Raw genomic sequence first — 22,132 nt, forward strand, 5'->3', positions numbered from 1 at the left:
TATACTGATCACATTGAACCAACTGGAAAATTCAAAGAACAACATTGATATAAGCCAGACCAGATTCTCGCAAGGCTCCTGCAAATAAAGCTATGCATATATTTATACATCAATGCTGTTTAAATTCAATTGTGTTGCTTTAACAGAGCAATTGTTCTGTTAAAGGAAAGCTCTGTGTTACCGGATAGTTTTCCTAAAAAAGAAATCACTCGGGACAAACTCTTTAAATAGCACCTCATAATGTATATGTATTACATAACCATGAGACATGACAACAGATTTTAATAGAAAATGTAATCTAACTCAGATCAGAGAAGTTGCTTATAGTTACAGAAGGCAGCTGCTGACCAACTGTGCTCATTTAAAGGGAAGTGGCCACGAGTCACAGTTAAAGAAGCATTTTATACATCTCAAATCTGCCACATCATCACTTTTTACATCATAAATGTTTGCAGATCCATGGCTTCAGCTGTATCAAAATATTACACTTTGTTCTTAGCTGAAGGACGCCGCTCTCATTCCATTCCCAAACCTTGCCATGTAAAGAATAAAGATTATAACTGTATATGGCCACACCAAGGAACTGGCCTAATTAGATAAACTACTGGGCAAACATCAGTTCTGACACGCAACAGGCAACTAATGTTAAAGTGTAATAAACTCATACAAATATAATTATCCTAACATCCTTAAATTTAATTGCAAAGAAGACTCTTAGATCAGGGGTTCCCTTACATTTCAGCATGTGACCCCAAAAATAACAATAAGGCAGACTGGAGACCCCCTAAAAGCACATAAAATGACCATTGAAGCATAAAGTGAAGTCAATATATTAATTCATTCATTTCATTCATCATTCAGATTGTATTTTTAATTAATAAATAGTGCGTTTTACAATTTAATGGTATATTAATATGAATTATGATTAATAAATGTTATACTACTTATTTCAAGGTACATGTATGATTTTCATAATATTTAAAAAAATATGTTTTCTTCCTTAAAGGAATAGTACACCCAAAACATGATTAGCCTTCATTTTCTACTCACCCCCATGCTGAACAACACTCTGGAGTACTTTTTTGATATCTCAAATGCATCTGGAGATCTGGGAGGCTTCTTGCTGTCTGCTGACATTCAAATAATGGAGGTCTATGGTGCCCGAGGCAGAAAGGTCCATAAAAGTCCACAAAAAACGTGTCAATATTCCTCCATACTGCTCGTCCAATGTATTCCAAGTGTCCTGAGTGGGTAGCATCCAGAATTTACTCGAAACGAAGTCATTTAGAATGTTTTTAGAGCATAAACAGTAGTGTATAGGATTTCCTGAAAGCGCGTTCACGACGCTACGGAAACCGCGGCAGACCAACCCAGATGAAAGTGCGCATTCAGCTCAGCAAAGAACTCATGCTCTTCCTCAACACTGAAGTCCTCAGACATTTTTCTTTCCTTGTTTCTTTCTTTGCACAGGTAAACAGCACATTTCTTCTTCTACGCTTGCATTATTGGCAGAGCAGACGCTGAATGCACACTTTCATCTGGTTTGGTCTGCCGGCTTCCGTAGCATCGTGAACGCGCGCGTGCGCGCTTTCAGGAAATCCTATACACTACTGTTTATGCTCTAAAAACATTCTAAATGACTTTGTTTCGAGTAAATTCTGGATGCTACCCACTCAGGACACTTGGAATACATTGGACGAGCAGTATGGAGGAATATTGACACGTTTTTTGTGGACTTTTATGGACCTTTCTGCCTCGGGCGCCATAGACCTCCATTATTTGAATGTCAGCAGACAGCAAGAAGCCTCCCAGATCTCCAGATGCATTTGAGATATCAAAAAAGTACTCCAGAGTGTTGTTCAGCATGGGGGTGAGTAGAAAATGAAGGCTAATCATGTTTTGGGTGTACTATTCCTTTAATCTCATTTACTGAAGAGGTGTTTAAACTGTTCTCTGGTTTCGCTGCTGTGCCGTAGTTTTAGTGATGGGTCATGCTCATAACAAGTGTCAGCTATTAAACCTCTTAGCGAACTTTATTTTGACTGAGGGCATGGCAGACTTCTGGCCAATCACGTGTGGATATACGATACCATTTTGCAGAGAGGGGGAGAAGACGCCTCAGTGGATTTGTTTGTAGTGAATTGTTCATTTGGAATAAAATATCACAAAAACCAAAACTCTTTTGTAATTGAACAAATACATAAAATTTGGCAAATATGACGCTTCCCATAAAAACACTGGATGCAAAATGGTTTATTAACAAAAACATTCATATTTGCTAAATTAGGCTAAAATAAGATAACAAAAAAGAGCCGCCAAAAGAAAAGAGATAAACTTTCCGTCACTACTTAGTTTAACTTTAGATTTCTGAAAAAGTTTTAAAAACAATCCACTGGACTTTGTTTCCAAGGTTTGAAGACGTTTCGCTTCCCATCCAGGAAGCTTTCTTAATTCAAAATGTCTGGATTCGCATTGAGTTTGAGGCTTTATATAGTGGACCAAAAACAAGGCCTTGTATTGCTTGGAAACATGCAAAGTAAACCTGATCAGTGGGTCGTTTGGTTCCATTGTTAGCCTGTAATATCTGAAACCTGTCTATGATTCTGAGGGTCGGTCGTTAAAGGGGGGGATTGTCACCTTGACAGGTTTCAGGTATTACAGGTGACAATCCCCCCTTTAACGACAAATTGAATTGAGAAAGCTTCCTGGATGGGAAGCGAAACGTCTTCAACCTTGGAAACAAAGTCCAGTGGATTGTTTTTTAAACTTTTTCAGAATGACTATGACCTGGATGACTGAGAATCTTCACCAACATATTTAACCTCAGATTGTTTAGAAGTAGCCAATTAGGAGCATAAGAAGCCATGACATCATCGTCATCTGGAATTTACCAAATTGTTTACAGAGATAAATCTGAGTTTATTTGGACTTCTAAATTTAAAGATTGTAGTAAAACATTTTTTTTTAAATTATTGTGTCCTTAAAGGTATTGTGGAAGACCCACCCTCTACACTTAAGAAAAAAAATGCTTGTGCAAGAGCGTGCACGAGCCAATTTCTCCTCGTGCATGCCTATGTGCTGTTCTCATTGCTCACACAAGTTTTTGCCTTTTTCTATATAGTGGACTTTATAGTGAACTCAGTTAACTGACCGCTCAGACAGATGATCACTACTTTTTGCCCCGATGGTCACGTAACTCCTTCTCCACCGTCTTTGTTATAACTCGCCGCTGTCGGGTAGCGACAGCCTATGGCGACAGTGGGCCACTGTGACAGCGAATCCCATAGTGCTTTGCAAGCAGAGCTCTGTGCACAAAGCATTCTGGGATAAATCTGCCTCTTCTAAGGCCTTTCTTTTCTTCTCATGCACGTTTTCTCTTACGACCCTAGCTATGTTACCTTATGTAAACATCTCACCAGAATGATTGGCAATTAGGAGGACCACTTATTTAGATGATCCACCTGAAAATAAAAGATCATCCTCTATACCTTGAAGCAAACAGAATTTGTTTTTGTAATCCATATTGCCCTAAAACAGGAATCATTTTCTGATTATCTTACAGTAAGAAAAGAAAAGATTGATTTTGAGTCTGGAAAAATCTAGTTATTGCATTGATATTTGGTATAAACATCTATTTATCCATCTGTGTAGAATCTGACCTGGATGATTTAAGTTGTCATAAAGAGGATCCAGAGCCTGAGCTCCTTTATTTTAGAGGCTCTGAGCAACAGGACCCTATGATCCACGGGACAGGAGAGGAAACGGGGGAACTGTTGTTGATGTCGAACACTAACACACAAACACAGCACAGGTAAACACTGCAGTTTTCAACATTAGACTGTAAATCCCAAAGGTTGCGCCCAGTCCTGACCGGCTCTGTTATGCTCTAACTCTCTCTCTATCAAGGCCGCATGCCAATACTCCTTTCATGCCAACAATGGTGGCTGAAACTCCCACTGTGCCCATGAGCCAAAATATCAGCAATCATTACACGGATGGTGTTGAAGTCAGAAGTTCCCCGCCACATTGTGCTCTGAGTAATCTTTCATTGGCAGCTGCTGGTGAGGAGCTCCTGCCAAACATCATTCATTCCTGTCGCTGTTCTGATATTTACTCCGTCCTGTAAGTCGCTGGCTCTGCTCAACGACTTTGTTTTCATTCCTCCAACAGAGGCAGACACGTCTTCTGAGCCGGGGACGGTGAGAGAACGTTTACATTTAAAAGCAAAAAAAAATAAATAATCATTTTTAAATTCAAATGGCTCTTTGGTTTTATTAGGACATGAACAATCAGATGCTTGAGGTTAACACCAGTCACGATCAAAGCCAGCGGGTTATCACTGGCCCCTCAGAGGAGTCTGAGGGGCCCAAAGAGGCTCCTAAACAGGTATGACGGAAGTTAGATAGTTTTTAAAATACTGCCAGTATGTGACATGGATGAAATATTTGTTCTGTGTTTATAGAGCGCAAAAACCGGGTGGTTCAGCGGCTGGTTCAAATCGAAGCCAAAAGAAGCCCAAAAGGAAACTAGAGAGAACGACATTCCAGCTCAGACGGTGAGATTTCTACAGATGAGGAAAAGAATGGATTTCATCTGTTTTTTAATCAGGCTTAAGTTGGGGTGTTCATTTCTAACCTCCTAGGACCCGCTCCCACCCGTCAGCCACCACCCTCCTCGTCCCGGCACATTTCCCCCCTCCCTCTCCCCTGCTGGGGTCAATCCTTTCTCAAGGAAAGCAGGTGAGTCATTGGACCAATTACACACTAGTTTTCCTCTGTAACATCATTGACAATCTGACGCACCAACATAGAGTGGCGCATAGCCGTGAAGAGGATGTTGAATATAAATAAACAAACAAAAAAAAATATTCTGAAAAATGTGGCTGGCTTTAAATGGGTCATAGAATCATTCCATAGGGTATCTGGTCCTTAAGGTCTCTGGATAGGGTGTGTAACATTGGTTTGGCTGAAAATGGCATATTAGCTGTTCTATGAGCCCTAACGCAAGCCTGGTTAAAAGCCCTACAATGAAAAGACAGGTTTTCTTCCTTTTATGGTATGATCATGAATATTTAGATGAGCTGTGCTCTGATTTGTTGGTTTACAACGAGCGAAGCTGCTGAGCAAAGATGCATCATAGCAACAAGCACTCACTCACTGAAACATCGAAATTGTTGATATGGGAGGGTGACCAGATGTCCTTCTTTTCCCGGACATGTTCTACTTTTCATACCTAAAAAAATGTCCGGGTGGAATTTTGCAATCGTCCGGGATTTATGCTATGTTCACACCAGACGCAGCAGGAGCAGCAAAATCGCGTCTGATCACAGCTTTATTTTTGCTGCTTGTACCAGTTAGTTCTGACGCGCGGCTGAAGCAGCTTTGCTGCTCTTTCTGCGTGGTGCAAAAGTGGGTCTGACGCGCGTTGGGCGGAGCTTCACTATCCTTTCTCTGCCTTGCAGCTATATTTACTGTGATCAGTGGGAATAAAGTAGTTTTAATCTGTTTTTAAGTGAGAAAATCCACCTGAAAACTTAATCAGTGCAGTCAGTTCATCCAGATTACCATCCCGACTTCCAGTATTATTTCTGTCGGAGCCGCTCAGAGCCCCACATACCGGCGGTGCGCCGACAGTAGGAATCCCTTCAACAGCAGCCTCTGGGCGGGTCGCCTCCTCGCGGTTCACCGCGGCAGCTGGTAGGTGTTTTTCATCTAAATAATCCGATCTGCAGGCACCAGAATAATAAAAGCGAACATATTCTGTCGGCAGGTTTCTGCATTTTAAGTTAATTTAGGCCTTAATAAACAGTTTCAGAGGAGCGATCACAGCGCTCTGTATCATCAGCGATGTGTCACTCTCCCTGCCAGCTCCCAGATCAGCTTCTCTGATTGGTTGATGCGGCGCGTTGAGCAGCAAAAGTTCAATTTTTCGATCTCGAGCAGCAGCGCTTTTGCGCTCAGACGCGCTGCGCCTGCTGCTCAAAACGCACCGCGGGACCTTTTGCTGCGCCTTGACGCGCGTCAACCATTGACTTTGCGTGTAAACTCGCTGCTTCTGCTGTGCCTGCTGCGTCCGGTGTGAACGTAGCATTAGAGTCGACTACAGTGCAGCAGGTAGTCGAAACAGGGAGCCAGAGCGACAGAACCCGATCCGGTGACGGTAGCCTGGACAACGGCGGCCCAGTGCCTGCCTTACCGATCTGAGCAAGGCATGTCAATCATTACCATTTATTGTGACCAACTTGCAAGATTTGCTAACATTTCGCTCTAAAAGTGTGAAAAAAGCAGTAATGTAACAGAAAGACTTCCAGTTGTAGATGCAGTAAAAGGTGATAGAGTCTCAGAAGGCCTAAACACAGACAACAATCTGCATTTTATTTGTAAAAAATGTTAAACGTTTCCTTTTCCCCTATTGCTTCATAATGTTTGCCCAATGAAATGAGATCTGAAGTCCTGGCTCGTTACACAAGGCACAGTTAGTTCCAACACTGCCGGCCATTGGCTGCTAAAATGTTTTGCATTTTCAGAGGCATCAGGCTGCTGAGCCCCTCAGAGTGTGAGCTCTATCCCCTCAGCACAACTTCCAGATCAACAGCAGCTTGAAAAGTGTTTGGTTCTAATTATGACATGCAGCCTGCAGGTTTTAATCACTGAAATTTGAAGCACTGCAGACTTTTAGCTTCTGCTAACGTCATTTAATCGTTATCCACCTGTATAAAAGTAGCAGGGTTTCTGTTAATCCTCATGTTTTTGTCACAGGCCAGCAGCCAAGGTAGTAAATGCCGCATAACTCCATAACAGGTAAACTATAAACACATTTTGTTCCATTAACACCGTATATCAGAATCATCCCTGCCTGAATGTGTAGGGTTAGTTACTCTCAAGCCGAAATGAGGATTTGGATCCTTAAAAGTTCACGTTTATTCAATGATTGAGCACGGGGTGGCACCAGTAAGAACTGCTAACTTGCATTTTTCTTTCAGACTCCTACAGCTGAATCACCACCGCGCTGCATGCAAGGCACAGAAATACCAGCCACTCATATTGCACAGCTGAGGCATGCTTCCTGAAAGCTGACTGTGGGGAAAGTACCACGGGATGCAGGACGGTATCACTGGCAAAGAAGCTGGAAGCCAACTTTAATGACTTTTACACACTACTTTACGGTTCTGATTGTGCAAACCCATCCTGCTGTATCTGATATTTTAGCCTTTTGAATGTTTAGAAGAAAAGTTCCAGTGTTTTTTGTTTTTTTTTATAACAGCAACTGCCAAAAAATCTTTTCTACCTGATATTATAACTGTCCAGTATGATCGTCTTAGTGCTTTGAAGACAGTCCAGGCTGTCTTTTTCAGTATTATACTTACAAAATGCACCCAAAATAAAAATAAATAAGTATAGCACAAAATATATAGGTGTAAATAGATAAGATGAGGGAACTTCCTGGATTTTATTTCTCATCTTTTCTTCATCCTTGAGATTTTCAGCAATCTGACCCGATAATCTGACTGAATTGTTTCTGTAAAGTACCTTTAGATTAATTTTGATGTGTACCTGTGTTATATCAATAAACTCTATTGAATCAAAATTTACATTTATTAAAATGCTTTATTAAAAAAATACAATTAATATTTAATGTCATAATTTTAAAGGTATTCCTAATTATCTATTAGCATATTTAATAATTCAATTTTACATATTTCATCATATAATGGTACATATATTTATTCAATGATGTATTAGATAAACTAAGTGATATATTGAATTATTTTATGGTACGTTAATTTATTTACTTTTAAAAAATTTTATGGTAATTTTTTTATTTCATTAAATATTTACACCTATTTATTTAATGCTGTATTTACTGTGGTTATTCACAGTTTTAAGCTGTTTGTTGTATACAAGCCTGTATAGCCAAAAACATCACTATTTTATTATTTATCTTGTAAAAATTTATGTATACTATTGAGAGCTTTAAAGTTTTACCGACACTAAATAACTTTTCAAACTTCAGCTAATATTTTTTATATCTTTTGTGATTATAAGTTGACCTACAACTATTTGAGTGACCCCTTTCTCATGGCCTTATTTTCAACATATGATTGGATTCTTTAGCTCATTGCTATTCATCTTTCTCAACGCCACTGGAAACATTAATGTAGTTCAATCGAACTGACGACCAGGAGATCAGGATTTTACTGCTATAGTCCTTAAAGGTACACTATGCAACCGGTGTTGATTTTCCAGTGAGGCTCCCTCCAGAGGGCGAAAGTAAAAGTGCACTGTCGTAAATATGCTCAGCTGTTCTCCTGGTTTCTCCGTCAAGCCAGGCGCGGTTGTTTTGAGCTTAGCAGCGAATGACTAACGCTGCGTTCACACTGGACGTAGCTGGCGCGACAGAAGCAGCGAGTTTACATGCAAAGTCAATGGTTGACGCGCGTCAAGGCGCAGCAAAAGGTCCCGCGGCGCGTTTTGAGCAGCAGGCGCAGCACGTCTGAGCAGCTGAAGCAGCGCGTCGGGTGCGTTTAACGCAGGGAGAGAGACACAGCGCTGATGATCTCTCTCCTCTTAAACAGTTTATTGACGCCTAAATTAACTTAAAATGCAGAAATCTGCCGGCAGAATATGCAGTTTGGATTATTTAGATGAAAAACACCTACCAGCTGCCGCGGTGAACCGCTGCTGATGAAGGGATCCATACTGTCGGCGCCCCGCTGGTATGTGGGGGTCTGAGCGGCTCCGACAGAAAAAATATTGAAGGCAGGATAATAATCTGAATGAACTGACTGCACTGATTACGTTTTCAGGTGTATTTTCTCACTTAAACACATATTAAAACTACTTTATTCCCACTGATCACAGCAAATATAGCTGCAAGGCAGAGAAAGGATAGTGAAGCTCCGCCCAACGCGCGTCAGAACGACTTTTGCACCGCGCAGCCAGAGCAGCAAAGCTGCTTCAGCCACGCGTCAGAACTAACTGGTACAAGCAGCAAAAAGGAATCAGCAGACGCGATTTTGCTGCTTTTGCTGCGTGAACGTAGCATAACTGCACAAAGATCGCCACTGTGCTAGCAACGAGAATGCTTTTAACTGGGGGCGTGTAGCAGTTCTCGCCGTAAAGCAAGACCGACTCTCACGAGACTTCTGAGCCTGTGGGTGCGGGTCGGTGCTCCTGCAGTTGCAAGTGCGGTATTTCCCCCACAGACCACCAGGGCGGCCGAGAATACCTTTGTTCAACCTGAAATGACTCATTTAGTCATCCATAACGTTATGGAACACATTAATTAACTGAAAAATGTTGCATAGTGTCCCTTTAACATTTTGGTCCTCATAGAAATTGTTTTCTTCCCTCAGGCAAAGTAATACAGATTTTGTCCACCGGGGGAGCCAAAATTGACCAGAAGTGAAACATCTTTAGTATTGCTTAAAGCAATGGGGTTGAAGTATATTCATGCCTGCTGCACATACGTTCAATAAAAATTATTTCCCTCTCAGCAACATTAAGAATAATCAAATTATTGGCTTTCAATTATTTAACGTCATACAGTCACGGTTCAATAGAGCTACAAACTAACAGTAATGCCAAGTGGACCTCTCACTTTGCACAGAGCGGGTGACAACATGGCAGGTGGCGTCTCCTTTTCCTATTAGTCTGCAGAAGCCAAGTGAGATAGGCCAAGGAATGCAACGCACACATAGAGCATGCATGTGACCGGCTGCCAGTTATGTGTCACAGCTTTAGCACATTAAGCAGTGGATGGATTTATGAAAAAGCATTTCAAAAAGCCCCCAGACAGTTAAAGAATTCCAATTAGCCTACTAAATATGAAGCAATTTCCCTTTTACATAAATTCTAATAAGTCCTTTAAATGAATGATACATTTGATGTAGTTCGGTGACATCACCAGTTCCTATTTGAAGTTCACCTTCTTATTTTTTTCCCTATAACTGAAATTAATTCCAAAAAAGCAACAAATTGTTCAGGATCCAATTAAAACTACAATGTGTAATTTTAATGGACATCTAATGGTCAAACTGCAGTGAGATGAACTCTCTGCATTTAACCCATCCCTTTGGGTAGCAGTGGGCTGCCATTGTGAGGCCCCCAGGGAGCAGAGTGGCAGTCTGTGGGAGTGGGGTTTAAACTCAGAACCTCACTAGGCTGCCACTCCCTCAACATTTAAGTGTTTTTAATTTGTTTTTGCAAACTATATGTCCATTCTGAGCTGGTGCGAGTTGATCATAATTGTAAGAAAGATTCCTCATTAAAGGCAAAGTAAGTTTATTTCTGTAGCAAATTTTAGTGGCAAGGTCATTCATAGTACTCTACATAAGTAGAAAAGGATAAGTACATTTAAGTGGCATAGGGGCAACAACATTTAAAGAGAATAAAAGTAATTGCTGTAAAATAAGATGATTACATGAAAAAAAACAAAAGAATTGATTTAATGAGAAAAACATTTTTTCTTGTTCTAAAGATCCAGTGGATCTAAGAGCTTGTAAAACTATATTAGAGTAAGATACTGTACATATTTTTTTTTTTTTTTTTGTACTTTTAAAGTTAAACATAGCCAAGAGGTAGAAATTCTCTCTTATTCAAACAACTTCTTCATCCCACACTGATATATACCAGTATATTAATGGTGCTTCTAATATTAATAATAATTACTACAATAATAATGTGCAGCAAATACAAAAATACTGTAAATGCAAAGAATGAGACTAACAAACAAAACACATGTAAAGAAGAAATGCTGCAATTACAAAATACAGAGAGCAGGAAAGTGCAAACATGCTGCAAACACATAAATGATGGTAAAACACAACCACATGAAAAGATGTAAAGATGTTGCAAATAACAAAAACAACCTAAGTTAGCCAAATAGTGCCAGTAGTAAGGAAGGATCTAGGAAGAGGAAGCAGGATGCTTCCTATCGATAGTTTATTTAGCATAGGGAGCTCCTGACGTTCCTCTGTGCCATATAGGAGCTATGAGGTTACATTGTTTCATGACATGAACTCTGTGTAACACATTGTAATCTACACACCTTTATAAGTTTTGGGTTTTATATTTGCAGCACTTCAGCTCTTTGCTTCATTTGTGTAACTTTTTTTATGTAGTACTTTTTTTTAAAGGCTGTGGTCCCAATAATGACGTCTCTGAGTCTGAAGGCTGTCCGGATTCCGCACAGCAGTCCAGAGTTTCTTTCCTTTCCCACACTGGATAGCATTTTTACTGTTGCCTCTGCAGAATGTAAAGGGGTAGGAGCTAAAAGCAACAATATGCCAGCTTTGGAAGGAGTTTTCTATTGAATCTTTTACACTTAATCTCTCTGAAAATCCGATTTATCTCTTTACTAAAAGTCTGGAGCAGATCTGTTATGCAGAGCCTGTTTGCAGCTTTTAGTAACTTGCAGATGATTTTGCTGCCTGCATTTTCCATTTGCATCTCTATTTTTGTTTTGTGGATTAGTCCACTTTTTGTGTGTTATTTTAAAATTTACAGAACTTTTTGTTTTCCCTGAACATTCAGGATTTGCAAGGCATTTGTACCCTACAGCTACCGTAGCTATGTAACAAAGGATAATCTTTTTAGCGTCATGGCTGATCAGCAATATTTATGGAAGCTTAAAAGAACCGCTATTTAAACTGACTTAACACAATCAAGACATCATAAACTAAAGATATCTACTCTATATGTTTGACTTTGCTACATACACTAGAGTAAACAGTGAAGAGTTTTGTTCCTGTAAAGCTTTAGATGCAGGAAATTGAAGTAATACCATGCTTAAGTCAAGCTAACCCCATCTGTCAGCTGGTGCTACTTCACTGATTAGTTAAACTGCAGAGTCAGAGCAATGTGTATTATTGGTTACATTTAGATTCTCGCATAAATAACAGCCTAACACATCCGTAGCTGGATTGGTATCACTGTCAGCTCCGATATCAGGGCTGTGTTGGTGGAAATTTTTAGCCTTCAATATTCTCATGGGAACTCAGCTGCGTTGGGGGAAGATTGTGTGAAGTTGCAGCTAAGTGTAATTATAAATACAAAAGCGTATTCACTTCTACCGCACTTGGAAAAGAGTTTGGTAGAGTTCACTTGCGTCATATTTTCTAATGTGCCTTTTTTTCCCTCTCTCAATTGTTTTAGATCATCTTAAAACTTTAATGTTTGAATAAAGAATCATGTAAAGAAGCATTTTTTGAATGGATTTATAGAAAGAGGAAGGCAGACTAAATCCACCTGGCTCTTCTTTGTTTAATTGATAAGATTTTATTCTAATTCCGCCTTATTATCACCACAATTCCAGGATCAAGAAATTGCAGAATTAGAACCTAACAACATGAAAAAGGCTAAAAAATGTCACAAAACAAGTAAAGTTCTACAGGGTCAGCTTTCTGCACTGATGCTGCTTACCCGGCTCCCTCGATTGTGGTCGGCTGGAAGAAATTCTATACAATTTTAGAAACTAAGTGGCCAGTTATATAGCTTTAGAATGGGTTATAAAGCTATATTAAAGCTGTAGAGCTCGACTGGAGGACAAGAGTAGAGCTTTGTAGAAGGAGATAATATTTTTCTCTGTCAGGTCGTTCAAATCTTTAATTTAATCAATGTTAGTTCTCTGGCTGTATACTGTATATATATATCGACAGGTTTATCTGGTGGATTTTCTATTTATGTTCAGGTGAATTTAGTAAGTTTGGGAATTGATGTTTACTGGTCTTTTTTGTGTTTATTTGATGGATTCATTTATTGATGTTTGTCAAATTGTCTGTCTGCATGGGAGTAGGTTTGCATAGGGACCATAGGTTTGTTCAATTAATATTAGGCTACATAATTAGTCCAAATGAAAAAAAAAAACTCAATTCTATCTACACTTAAACAGGTGAAAGCTGCTGATTGCTGATTCTTAGCCACAGTAAACTGAAAAAGAAAATGTGAGGGTTTCCCTTTTAACAATACTTCAATGCAATTACTGGTTTCATTTTATGACAACTCTTTCAGGAAGTTCAGTTTTAAATAGCAGGTGTTATTTATATAACAACACGAGATGGTGCCTAAACATCTGATATTTTTTGTTTAGAAAGCATTATTACGGTTCCACGGTTACTATTTATTTGACTATTTCTACTTTTAAAAATAGGATAAAGCCAATAACAAACAGAGGGAAACTATTTACATTGATTTTATTTTACATAGAAATTCCACAGTCCATAAGTTAATTAGTACAAACATTAATGTTTAGTAAAAATGCTGTTTATTTTGAAAATTATTACATTACAGAGAACATGGTTTTTACATTTTCTTTTAATAATTGTTAAAAGTGATTTTATATTGAAATAAATTTAGTCTCATTCTTAGTGTTGTGTTTTGTAGATGATGCCACTAATTGTAAATACAATAAATGTATTTGCGTCCCTTGAATGTGTTATTTTGCGTTGTTTCATGATACAGAGAGCATTTAAAAAATAAGAGTGTTTCACCTGTTTACCTTTGCACAATTATATATCTTCAAAAGAAAATGCAGGATAAATCCACATATAACGGGCATATTTAGACTATATTTGGTTAAGTTGGCACATATTTACCCACTTTCTTAGTCACTGGTAATTTTAAATGCAAACCTTTTCAAAGTGGAAAAAAGTTCTAATTTCTCATTCATCAGAGCCAGTGATGCTTCAAACATCGATAAACAGCATCTAGTATGTGTAGTGCTTATAAAATTAGCATAAATGTAGCAAGAAATGCTGCTTTTCTCTTTAAACGAAATGCACCCTGATGCTCATGTCAAGCATAAAACAAGCATGCATATTTTTGCATTAGGTGCATTAGGTAAAATGACATTAATGAAACTTAAGACCAATACTGTCCCTACCAAAGTCGAAATCAAACCTACGCCCTTGTCTGTCTGAAATTGAAAATTGTCTGAAATAAATTTCTATTCTACTTTATTCTATTCTATTCCTCTTTTTACTGAAGAATACATTTGGCCGTCAGATAATGACCTTGAGTTACAATCACACTTTGGTTATAAAAACCATACAATATTACCAATGGCCACTTGCAAACACTCTATAAATTACTCAGTAAAATAACAAAAAAAGGAAGGATCCTGTCAAAGTCTAGTTTCTAATCAGCTTCAGATGCTGAACTCTTCACCAGTCCCTTGATGGCAGTGAAAATACTCCATAAAAACAGGAATTATGCTGTGAGACATTACTGGCAGAGACACAAATCTATGTGAAGAAAAAACAAAAAAGGCCTTGAATTCCTCCACAGCAATAAAAAAAGACTAATTGATGGTCCAGTAGTGGCTTTTGCTCCCAGATTGGTTTCCTTTCTGCATAATAAATGTAATATTAGCAGTTTATTCTAAATTATAAATTCAGCTATCATTTCAAAAATGTCTTGTTATAGTGACTAGAGTTATCTTTAATTTAAAGGAAGAAGGCAAAACGAAAAGAAGCTGTGTTCCATCCACTGTCTGCATAGCACTAACCTTTAAAAACATTTCAATCTTACGATGCCAATCTGAGGTCAGCCAACATCTAGCAACGTTTCTGACCCAGGGGTCAACACAAATAACAGCGTCTGTCAATCAGGGTCACAGTTTTTCCTCTTTGTGTTCCATCACATGCTGTTCAAGTTTTGCGGCACACTGGAAAGATTTGTAGCACTCTACGCAGACAAAGATCCTCCCAGCGCACGCTTGCTCCTGGTGGAGCTTCAGCTGTGTGACCTGGCTGAAGTTCTTGCTGCAGCCGGTGCAGCTGTGTGGCTTCTGGTTGTTGTGAATGAATTGGTGGCGTACCAGGCGGGAAGCCATGGCAAATGCCACACCGCACTCCCCACACTTGTGAGGCCGGACTCCGCTGTGGATGGCTTTGTGCTCTGTCAGGTTGGAGGATTTCGTGAAACACTTGGAGCACACGGAGCAAACAAACGGACGTACTCCCATGTGGATTTTCTGGTGCTCCACCATGCGGCTGGCCAGAGCGAAGGTTTTCCCACAGTCGGGACAGGAGAAGGGTCTTTCCCCGAGATGCTTCCTCTCGTGGCGTTTCAGGGAGAGAGGTTTGTTGAAGGTCTTGCCACAGTGTGTGCATGGGAAAGGCTTGTTGTTGGTGTGCATGTTCCGCTCGTGCTTTCGCAGATCAGAGGAGCGGATAAAATCCTTTCCGCAGGTTTCACAGATGTACGGTTTCTCGCCCGTGTGTGTGCGGATGTGCTTGCGGTAATCCGAGGACCAGATGTACGTTTTGTCACAGAAGGGACAGCCGTATGGTCTTTCCCCAGTGTGCAAACGCTTGTGCTGCTGCAGCGTACCCTGATGTGAGTAAGCCTTTCCACATATGTCACACACATGTGGCTTAAGGCCAGAGTGAGTTTGTAAGTGGCTCTGGAGGTTGCAGAACTTTTTGAAAGCCCAGTGGCAGCGAGTGCATTTGAAGGGACGCTCCTCAATGTTCAATGGACTCCGTCTTTTCATGGCAGCCAAAAGTCGTGGGACTTTTTCATCTTTACGTTTTTTAGGTGAATTATTTGCTGAGGGGCTTTTTCTGAGTCCTCCTTTGGTCACAGTATGTATTGAACATGGTGACATGGATCCACTGTGGACTTGCTTCATGGGGACTTCTACCTCTTCCTCTGATGAAAGCTCAGCAAACCTCTCCACAAGAGACCAGTCTGGTGTTTGAGGATTGAGATAAAGAACTCCATTTTCAAAGCTCTCAGCAAGCAAGTCTTCATCAGTACATGCAGTCCCGAATGAAGTTTGGCTCTTCAGATTGTCAGAGTTACTCACATTATGTCCATCAGATAGAGAATGAGTGACACAGATTCTTACTTGAGGTTTCTTTTTACTTCTTTTCCCAGCAACTGTCCCTTTAGACATCTGTAGGATCAGGAAAAAACACCCTTTAACAGAATGACATCTAATATCAAAAGCTTAATATAAATGTACGATTCATTGTAATCAAAATGGATATATGTTTACATCATTTTTAAAGGTTGAACATGTCTTACAGTGCGTTCTCACTCCAAGCAGGCCAGGTCCCAGAGATGCCACAGACACTCTAGCTCAGGGTCTTGAATAACTCTGGGAAAGATGTCCTTACGGGCGGAGTTTGGCAGCAGTCGTCTCTGGGTCAGCATCTATCCTGCAAGTCAGCAGCAACGGGGATATCTTCACAGCCAGGCCCCCCTTACCTCCCACTGACCTGGTTAACCAGCTGTTTGCAAAGGTTGTAAACTAAGTTACACACACAGTCAAACTGAGCAAAATTGAACGTACAGCAAAGCTTTCTTTAGTTTATGGAAGAAAGTGTTTCAACTTGTGACTTTTGGATTATTCACTGCTATTTTAAAACTTGCCCAAAGTGTAAATTAGAAGTATGAATAGCTTTTTTTCTGGCTGCACATTTTACTGTCAGCCACTCAGGGCAGTATTTAATATTTAATTTAATTAATTATTAAATACTAAAGCTAATTGAACTTTAATTAGTTTAGTTAGCTGGTTAGATTTTTACAAAGACTACACTGAATCCACTTCAGAACTACGTTAAATCTGTATTTAATATTAGAAGAAAATGTCATGGAAAAGTAAACAGTATAAAATAATAACTTAAGAATTTGAGAATTGGAACATTTTAAGCTTTTAGGGACCAGTTCTGAGGTAACCTTGTGAAACTTGTCTAACTTTCAGTCAGCGGATTGTAACATTTGTGTCTTTCATAGTCAAACTTTCAGATCTGGAAACATGAAACCCCTGGACAATAGGTCAAGTGTCAACTATAAATCTTCATTGCCTCAGGAGTGCACAGAGACAAAAATATGTTTGTGTAAATAAAAAAAAAAAAGCCTTGAAGATGCTGGTTTTGAGGCAAACAGATATAATGGTTCTGGTAAGTTTATGGCAGAACTCTTTGTTCCAACTGAAAAACCATTTATACCAAATTTTTTTTTCCAGGTTAAGGGAAGCTCTAGGGGGCGCTGTTGAGTCGCTCTTTAAAACTAGATGCTCAGTCTACCTTCAGGAAATGATGTACATCACAATAATAGCTCATATTTATACAGAAGAGGATTAGGGAAAAAAAAAAAAAAGTTAACTGATTTTTAAATTTTATTTCAGTTTAGTATGGGAAAAAAGTCAGAATTCTGACTTTTTTTCTCAGAATTCTGACTTTAATCTCTGAATTTTGGAGCTTAATGTAGATGGGCATCATGAAGGCAGAGATGTGGGAGCACTCAGCTTTACTGACAAAGATGTGAGTTGTTTGAGGTGGCCAGTGACACATTGGTGGAAAATTACGTAATTAGGCAACTTTTTACGTGCCCGAGGGGTCCCCTCATTAATGGAGGAGCAGAAGGTCATTAAAACAAGAGAGCTAGTCTCTAAAACAGGCATGGCTACGGCCTGATGCTAACATGTTTGTTAGCTGTCAGAATTCTGAGAAAAAAGTCAGAATTCTGAGATTTAAGTCAGAATTCTGACTTAAATCTCAGAATTTTGGATCTTAATGTAAATGGGCACCATGAAGGAAGAGATGTGGAGCACTCAGCTTCACTGACAAAGATGTGAGTTGTTTGAGGTGGCCAGTGACACATTGGTGAAAAATGAAGAAATAAGGCAACTTTTTACGTGCCCGAGGGGTCCCCTCATTAATGGAGGAGCAGAAGGTCATTAAAACAAGAGAGCTAGTCCAGGGGTGGGCAAACTTTTTGACTTGCGGGCCAGAATGGGTTCTAAAATTTGACAGAAGGGCCGGGCCAGGAGCATTTGGACAAGCAACGTAATTTATTAAACCTGGGGATTGAAATGTATAAAAAAAACCAGACAATTGAAGGTGCAAATGATGGTCTCAAAAGTAGCAGTTACAACACACATAGGGCGCACCGCACCAAAGGGCGCACCGCACCAAAGGGCGCACCGCACATTTTGAGGGAAAAAAAGACGTTTATGTGCGCCTTATAGTCATGAAAATACGGTAATTTGGACAAGTTCGGCGGGCCGGATTAAAAAGCCTAACCCGGGGGCCGTAGTTTGCCCATGTCTGAGCTAGTCTCTAAAACAGACATGGCTATGGCTTGATGCTAACATGTTTGTTAGCTGTCAGAATTCTGAGAAAAAAGTCAGAATTCTGAGATTTAAGTCAGAATTCTGAGATTAAAGTTAGAACTCTGAGAAAAAAGTCAGAATTCTGAGAAAAAAAGTATTCTTCCACATATTAAACTGAGATAAAATTAAAAAATCAGCTAACTTTTTTTTTTTTCAGTGGCCCTAATCCTCTTCCATATATTTACCAGCAGACAGTCACTCAGTGTTTTATCATGGGCCTTTATGCTTTATATATATGTAATTAGGGTTAATGGCTTAAGAGAAAAATATTACTTTTATTGTTGAAAAAGAAATGGTGAAAACCCTAAATCATTTGAACATTATATTTGTTAAAGCTAAACAATGCTTGAGATTTAAGCATTTTTTCCTATGGTCATTGTACATTTTTAATTCTTTGTTATGTGGCTGAACTTACTTCCTGTAAATGTTAAATTCAGATTTTCTAATGTGGGTCTTCATTCATTCGGACATGTTTGGTTCCCATAAGATCATCGCAGCTCTTATTTACACAGAAGTAGAGCTACTGGATCCATAATGGCAGCTATGCTATTTATTTATGTTTTTCATAGTTTAGACAACAGTTTAGTCCAGATGTTTGTGCCCCTATTTTCTTATTTTTACTGGTATGAATAAAAAGGTGGTTATTGTTGATAAAAGCTACAATTATTTTACTATTCATACTGTATTACTTTTATTTTAAATACTTTCATATTTTTGTGAAAGCAACCAGATGTTTTTTTACATGCAGCATAACATTTCTCATTGCTTCACAGCAGAGCTTTCAGTATCATAAGTATTTTTGGGAGACGAATTGTATTTTCAGAGAATGACCACTAGATGTCACTAACTTCATGTTCCTTTTCCAAGTCCATCACAAAACCACCAGTGGAAAATCACTGGTTCTACAGGAAAAAACAAGTGGGAAATGTTATTATTCCTGTCCTCAAATTCATCTGATTGTTGACATATGTTTTGCTTAAGAACACAATGTTCTATTTCCTTTTAAATGAAATATTTGGATGTCCAACTTCATGTATCATTTTTTTTTCTAAACCTGCAGCCTTCCCAGGCTCATAAGGGAAAGAGCTCTAACATGAAAGAAATGGCTGTTGATGATCAGCACATGACATGCTGAATCCCACTTGATTATGTTAGCATACCTGATGTTCATTCAGGGACATATAATATAGGTATATAGCAGGTATATCACAAGTTCTATACCTCACATTCAATATGTTGATAATCCCACACTGAACAAAGAGCATCACCTTTAGAAGACCTGTTAAAACTCCAGAATTATCTGCAATTAAGTTGTCCAGGACGGTCCCCGCCTTCTTGGATCTGCTCCAGATAAGCTTTTCCCAGAAAAGCAAACTGAAACCAGAGCCTTAATAAATCCCCTTAAGACTGTCTGATTCTCACCTGTGCATTGTTCAACGCTCCGTGTCAAATTCTCATCTTTTCCGAATATCAATCTGCAGTTTTTCACACATTAACATCACATATCCACAGCTGAAACCGGATATAAACATGTGCTGCAGCAAAAGCCATAACCGTCTCTATCAGTCTGACATCAAATCACTAAACTTTCTCTGTTTTATTTAAACTAGGATCAGCTAAATTGTTTCTTTTAGCTCTAAATTGATTTACGAGTTAAGATCGCTCTGCTTTGAAACACATTTAGGAGACTCTCAGATGATGATTGCATGGCTTAGTGAGCTCTTAATGGGTTTTTCAATTCTGGTGCTTGAGGTTTAGAGTTCTGCACCTTTTAGAAGTTTCTCTGCTTCCACACATCTCCGTAGTGTGCAATCTAGTCCTGAAAAGTCCTGTTAATATAGTAATTGATAAAATATATTGATAAAAATCTTAAAGTTAAAGAAGGCTGGGTTAAGTCATCATGTCTGAGTTATTGTGAGACCAACTAGATTGTAGAAGGTCCAAATAAATCTGTCAATAGATGAGGAGGATTGTATTGTATCGGATTAGCTTGATAGGATTGATGAAGTTCTGGTTCAACTTATTCTACATTAATTCAATTCAAATTCACAACACATGTCATCTCAAGGCACTTAACAGTTCAACCAGATCATACGGTCAAATTGATGCAAAGTTTTCTATCTAAGGAAAACCAGTTGATTGCATTGACTCAAATACAATCCCTCACACTAAGCATGCTTGTAGCGACAGTGGAGAGGAAAAACTCCCTTTTAACAGGAAGAAACCTCCAGCAGAACCAGGCTCAGTGTGAGCGGCCATCTGCTGAGGCCGACTGAGGTTCAAGGAGACAGAAGCAGAGATACAAAAAGCAACTGTAAAAGGCGGCCCTTCCAGGAAACACACAGCCAGGCAGACGAGCTCCGAGCCAGCTCCCATGCCAGAGGACGAAGAGAGCACATCCAGCCAGTCACGGTCAGAGAAACAGGACCACACTGGTAAAACAGGCCGATCTCCAGCATCTATAAACAAGGGTGTTGATGGAAGCAGCACAGCTAATGTTTCTCTCCAGGATGGAGTCACAGCCAAACAGGAACAGACGAGGCAAAGCTACTCTGAGGACATCATGAAAACCACAATACCAATCAGGAAGGCAATCGACTTTAGTTCCCACTATGCCCTTTGGTCCCAAATGTGTCTACTAGACCAGATTTAAAGCAGAAGACTTTATGAAGATGTTTAAGTTAGTCAGAGCAGGGGTAGTTCTAGACAGGAGCCAATAGGGGCCAGTGCCCCTGTGGAACTGACACTGGCTCCTGTTGTGGCCCCTCTACTGAAGTCATAATACCAAATCAGTTTTTTAAGATGATTTGCATCGGTGCAGAAAACGTTATGTTCCCTTGCACAGATGTATATATATATTTTTTTTTATTTACGGGCTTTTTTTCACAATGGTTTTGAGGTTAATGTGCTCTACCTTTAGCTTCAGCTGCTCTAAAAAAAGGGTCTCCATCAGATCAGAATCTCCAGAGCTGTGAGCGGATTTTTGGCTCTCTTGACATATTATAATAAAAATAATGGATTTATGCTCCTTTTTCTGTTTTATTATTTTCCTCTGGTCCAGAGCATTTGAGCGGAGCATGCAAAGAGCGAGTGGTGGAATGGAGTAGAAGAAATATGGTAGAACGCAGAGCGGTTTTCAATTCAAAGGCCAGAGCGAGAATTTCGTTCCGCTGAATTTCACTCCAATACATTCACGTCAATTAAAAATTTTAGATGATAAAATGTGTAAAATAACATTTATTTGATTTAAGTATGATGTCTTCAACAATTAACTATTAAATAGGAAACGCGGGGCAACATGAATGGAGCGAGGTGTTACGCTCACAACTGGGAAACAGTGCGATAATTTAACAGCCAGTTAAATAAGACAATACACATGTATCGGTAGCATCATTAAATCAAAAGCCGTGTGTCTGAGGGCCCTGGCATCATTACATGATGGAAAAATGTCAGAAAAAGCCTTCTCCTAAAAAATTTGAGCAAGCACGGAGCGATTTCGCTGGAGCGGCGGGAAAATTAAGCTGAGCGCGGAGCGGATTTTGAGCGGAGCGTCCTGGCACAACTTTGAGTCATGGGCGGTTCTAGACAGGGACCAACGGGGGCCAGGGCCCCTGTAGATCAAGTCCTGGCCCCTGTTATGGCCCCTGTACTAAAGATATAGTACTCAAAGAACTTCTAATGATGATATGCGCTGGAACAGAAATGGTTACCTATAGATCCTTTGATGCTATGTTTTAAACAGTTAATAAATAGAATGTGTAAAGAAAAAAATTAAATAGATCCAGTGGTATTGAGATAGGATCCCAGTTTTCATCTGCTATTTTTTTTTTTAACAAAACAAACGTAAAACAAATACTCAACTTAAACTCTAATTCAATTCTAATTCAGATTTTATAGAAAACTGTTATTTCAACTTAAATTACGTTAAAAAATGTTAAATTCCTAAATTCTGAATGTATATTGAAATCATTTTTATTTAGTTTATTTTTTATTTTGTATACTCTAATAA

General features: G+C 39.2%; 2 protein-coding genes across 4 annotated transcripts in view; one reads left to right on the forward strand and one right to left on the reverse strand.

Moving 5' to 3' along the window:
• Positions 1-8,155, forward strand: part of sec16b (SEC16 homolog B, endoplasmic reticulum export factor) — a 28,787-nt gene extending 20,632 nt beyond the window's left edge. The window contains exons 19-26 of the mRNA XM_038306158.1: positions 3,652-3,811; positions 3,907-4,061; positions 4,171-4,199; positions 4,279-4,386; positions 4,463-4,555; positions 4,643-4,739; positions 6,759-6,800; positions 6,983-8,155. Of these exons, the coding sequence (XP_038162086.1) occupies positions 3,652-3,811; positions 3,907-4,061; positions 4,171-4,199; positions 4,279-4,386; positions 4,463-4,555; positions 4,643-4,739; positions 6,759-6,775 (659 nt within the window). The 3' untranslated portion in view covers positions 6,776-6,800; positions 6,983-8,155. The remainder of the gene's footprint in view (positions 1-3,651; positions 3,812-3,906; positions 4,062-4,170; positions 4,200-4,278; positions 4,387-4,462; positions 4,556-4,642; positions 4,740-6,758; positions 6,801-6,982) is intronic.
• A 5,803-nt stretch (positions 8,156-13,958) lies between these two features.
• On the reverse strand, positions 13,959-16,178 carry znf648 (zinc finger protein 648). 3 transcript variants are annotated; one of them, XM_038306171.1, is made up of 3 exons: positions 16,032-16,100; positions 15,811-15,900; positions 13,959-15,692 (listed from the first exon to the last, which is right to left on the reverse strand). In XM_038306171.1, exon 3 carries the CDS (start codon positions 15,631-15,633, stop codon positions 14,611-14,613), a length of 1,023 nt encoding a protein of 340 aa, XP_038162099.1. In that variant the 5' UTR covers positions 15,634-15,692; positions 15,811-15,900; positions 16,032-16,100; the 3' UTR covers positions 13,959-14,610. The 3 variants fall into 3 exon arrangements, with proteins under 3 accessions (XP_038162099.1, XP_038162097.1, XP_038162098.1); XM_038306169.1 differs by having other exon boundaries at positions 13,959-15,900; positions 16,032-16,178; XM_038306170.1 differs by having other exon boundaries at positions 13,959-15,900; positions 16,003-16,101.
• Positions 16,179-22,132: the final 5,954 nt, after the last annotated feature.

Source organism: Cyprinodon tularosa, unplaced genomic scaffold (assembly GCF_016077235.1).
Source record: "Cyprinodon tularosa strain WSP-4 unplaced genomic scaffold, ASM1607723v1 ctg574, whole genome shotgun sequence".
NCBI classification, from domain to species: domain Eukaryota; kingdom Metazoa; phylum Chordata; class Actinopteri; order Cyprinodontiformes; family Cyprinodontidae; genus Cyprinodon; species Cyprinodon tularosa.

What these genes read in the sequence shown, in the direction of transcription:
- znf648 (XM_038306169.1), bottom strand. Translation starts at nt 15,900, where the DNA reads ATGTCTAAAGGGACAGTTGCTGGGAAAAGAAGTAAAAAGAAACCTCAA.